We start from the raw sequence: 3625 nt of genomic DNA, 5'->3' as shown, positions 1-3625 counted from the left end.
GACTATAGTGCCACATTATTAAAATATTAGAATATTATATATATCAAGTACATAATGTTAAACTAGAATTCAGGAGGATGTCATGCTTCAATACGCGAAAAATCCAATATACGTGATGTAAGAAATAGAAGATTCTCTAATTATTCCACGCAATTATTGCAAGGTAACTTGTGTAAAAATAAAATAACTTTTCGTTTCACGATAACGTTGCTGAAATACATACGACATTCGATCGGTTTTCCGGCTGCCACATCGCATATATACATATAGAAGTCGGTAAGTTTCACAGTCGATGGGCATGTCAAGTTGATCGTTTAAAAATCGTAAAATCGTTTCTCGGCGTAATTTAGTAAGGCTGACGCTTGCGGTAGATTTCTTTAATATATATATTTTTTAATTAATGCATCGTAATCGTAACACAAGCGAACGAACTAGCATGTTTAACGAGCAAGCTTTATATTTTTTAACTGCACAATGTATTATGTTTATCGCTATGTCCGTATCGTAAATAAGAAACTCGAGAAGGGGAGAAAACGAAAAAACCAGCGATAACAGGAATTTAATGAGGCACTTGTTTGCTTGTTACAATTGAAAAGATTTATTATAAGGTTTAAAGCGATCCTGTTTTAAACCAAAGGAAAAAAATAAAATAATGGTTTTTTCACAGGTATTGAGCATGAAAATTAGGTTATATCGAAATTTTATACCCTCTTTTCAAGAATTATGAAGGAGACAACAAACGAATTTGTCGATAAATCTAATTTATCATTTATAATAGAGCGTTTACCGTCTCGTCAAAATCGCGAGATATATATATATATATATTTTTTTTTTTTCGTTGCAGACGGACCATGACCCTCGGAATCCGGCTTACATAGCCACACAAGGGCCGTTACCACAGACCACGGCTGATTTCTGGCAATTAGTCTGGGAACAAGGCAGCGTGGTGATTGTGATGTTAACACGACTTACGGAGGAAGGCCGCGCCATGTGCCATCGTTACTGGCCCGAGGAAGGATCCGAGCTCTATCATATCTACGAGGTACATCTGGTGTCGGAGCATTTTTGGTGTGATGATTATCTAGTGCGTTCCTTCTATCTGAAAAATCTGCGCACTTGTGAAACTCGTACTGTTACGCAATTCCACTTCCTCTCTTGGCCGGAGAACAGCGTCCCGTATTCTACAAAGGCTCTGCTCGAATTCCGCAGGTTTGTACCAGTTTATTCATTGATATTGTATAAAATCGTATCTCTCTCTCTCTCTCTCTCTCTCTCTCATTATTATTATTATTACATAATTTATTATATTGTGTAGTATTTTCTCCATATTGTAACGTATAATTCGTTATATTTATATATTATTTAAAAGATTATTATATCAAGAATCCAAAAAAAGAAAATAACATGTACTATATTTTACATTAAATAATGTCTAAAAATTATTTTGATCTTTTCTCTTTCTAGGAAAGTTAATAAATCGTATCGTGGAAGGTCATGTCCGATAGTCGTGCATTGCAGGTAAGTATATATTTTTATATTATTTAAAATAATCAATGTGACAATTGGTATATTTTCTCACATTTAATCATTTTACAGTGATGGAGCTGGGCGAACCGGTACTTACTGTTTGATCGACATGGTCCTAAATCGTATGACGAAGGGAGCGAAAGAAATCGATATTGCTGCTACTCTCGAGCATATTAGAGATCAAAGACCCGACATGGTTGCTACGAAACAACAGTTCGAATTCGTCCTGATGGCAGTGGCGGAAGAGGTACATGCGATTCTCAAGGCTTTACCCGTATCATCAAATGAGAAGTCCGTTACAGCTACCGGTTCTTCATAAAATCGGAGCAGTGAAACTAAAGCTGCGACGCAAATTTAATCCTAAACAGTATAAAAGAAACCTAACGACTTTTAATTCTAATAGATTTAAAAAATAAGAATGTTATTTTTTTTATGTTTATTCACAAATTTTATGAAAAATTGGAAAGATTTAATTTTTTTAAATGTGATTTTTGAAGTTCTGATCTTGTTAGTATTATTGTTGCGATGTGAGAAATCTGAGTATATATATATATATACTCAGATTTGAAATTATTTATCGGCTATTTTATACTCTTCAGGATTAAAATAATCGAAATACGAGCGAGGATAAAAGATATCTATTCTGTTAATTTCGATGTATCATGAAAAAGCTAAATACTTTTACTAGCTGTTTACTACGATGTACCCTACTGGAAAAGAGTGAATCAATCGATTTTTTGTTAGAATTTTCTACACGCTCGGTATTTCCCGATTGACGCACTTTCACTGTTTTAGAGTGCACCAAACGTCGCGAGCTTCTTTTGTATTTCGATTGTATTTCCTCAAAATGCGAAAAGAATGATGATTGATTTAAACTTGTATAACGAGAAATATGTAACTGTATAATCGGAGCGTATTAATTTTCAAATACAGCCTTAATTTAAGAACAATATGTAAAGAGAGGAAAAGTAAGCGATATTTGTATATGTTAAGACAGCTTGAAGTATAAACGTGGTCAATCTTAATTCTTTTTACTGCTATACTCTGTAAGATGGTATTGTTTTATTTTTTTATTATATCGACTAATCTAATAACGTCCTTTGTCGCTCATTCAAACGCGGCCTATTTCAAGGGTCAAGTATGGACAACAAACAGACAGATGGACCCGGTTAGGTGTTACTCGAGATATATGCAATGTCAACAACTGAACGATTATTACTGTACGATCGATCGGTGAAAAAAACGGAACATTTTATACTAATAGATTCGAGACTAACTAGCACCTCGATTTTTTATCGTTAAACACTTACGTTTGAGATTGGAGTTTTATTTAATTGATATAAAAATTATATTTGGTATAAATCATGGACTCTGACGATCAGACTGACTTGGCTGCATTTAGCATTAAATATGCGATGTGAGTGATGAGCCGGAATGTTTATTGTTTGTGGACAAAATATATTGTTTTTCGTAGAGTCTATGGAATATTTATATATAAAATCATCTCTATCGAATTTTAATACTTTAATTATTAAAGAAATGTATCACTGGCTTAATCTAATCATAATTATTAAATTTATTTAGAAAACATATTTATGGAAGATAGGACAGTCTGTTATATTGTAAAACGTTCGCAAAAAAAGTCAAGATTTTCTTGCGTATACATAATTTGTGTACACTGATTGAATTACATTAAATTCAAATCTTAAAAAAAAAAATTAGTCGGACGCAGTTAGTAGTGCGTGAATTCTTCGATTTAAAAGTATCTGTAGTTAAAATATTACATAAAATTAATACAAACTAAGCATAATTAATACGAACATTTCATTTTCACTTTGAGCCATTCTTGGTGCAGATATATTATTGTAAAATAGTTATCTCACGTTCTCCATAAAATCAGAGTGAGTCTTCTTCCACTTCCAAAATTGTCATTTTGTAGAAGTTGGAATAGATTCAAAAACATAAAAATGGACATGTATTGAAAATAAAAATTATAAAATTGCACATTGTGTGTACGTCGTTATTATAAAATCGTTAACATAAACTTAATAAAAAAGTCAATTATAATCTTGAGAAATCGAATATTAAAATAGGCTGA

The 3625-nt window shown here is 32.4% G+C and overlaps 1 protein-coding gene across 1 annotated transcript; it reads left to right on the top strand.

The window, feature by feature from the left end:
• Nucleotides 1–637: 637 nt before the first annotated feature.
• Nucleotides 638–3327, top strand: LOC105461426 (receptor-type tyrosine-protein phosphatase N2-like). Its single transcript, XM_011707921.1, has 4 exons — nt 638–667; nt 845–1209; nt 1465–1518; nt 1597–3327. Exons 1-4 carry the CDS (start codon nt 653–655, stop codon nt 1844–1846), a joined length of 684 nt encoding a protein of 227 aa, XP_011706223.1. The 5' UTR covers nt 638–652; the 3' UTR covers nt 1847–3327.
• Nucleotides 3328–3625: the final 298 nt, after the last annotated feature.

The sequence above is a fragment of the Wasmannia auropunctata genome, unplaced genomic scaffold, assembly GCF_000956235.1.
Source record: "Wasmannia auropunctata unplaced genomic scaffold, wasmannia.A_1.0 LD288705.1, whole genome shotgun sequence".
Classification (NCBI taxonomy): Eukaryota; Metazoa; Arthropoda; class Insecta; order Hymenoptera; family Formicidae; genus Wasmannia; species Wasmannia auropunctata.
Note: the sequence above shows the minus strand (reverse complement) of the source record. Positions and strands in the feature narration are given on the sequence as shown.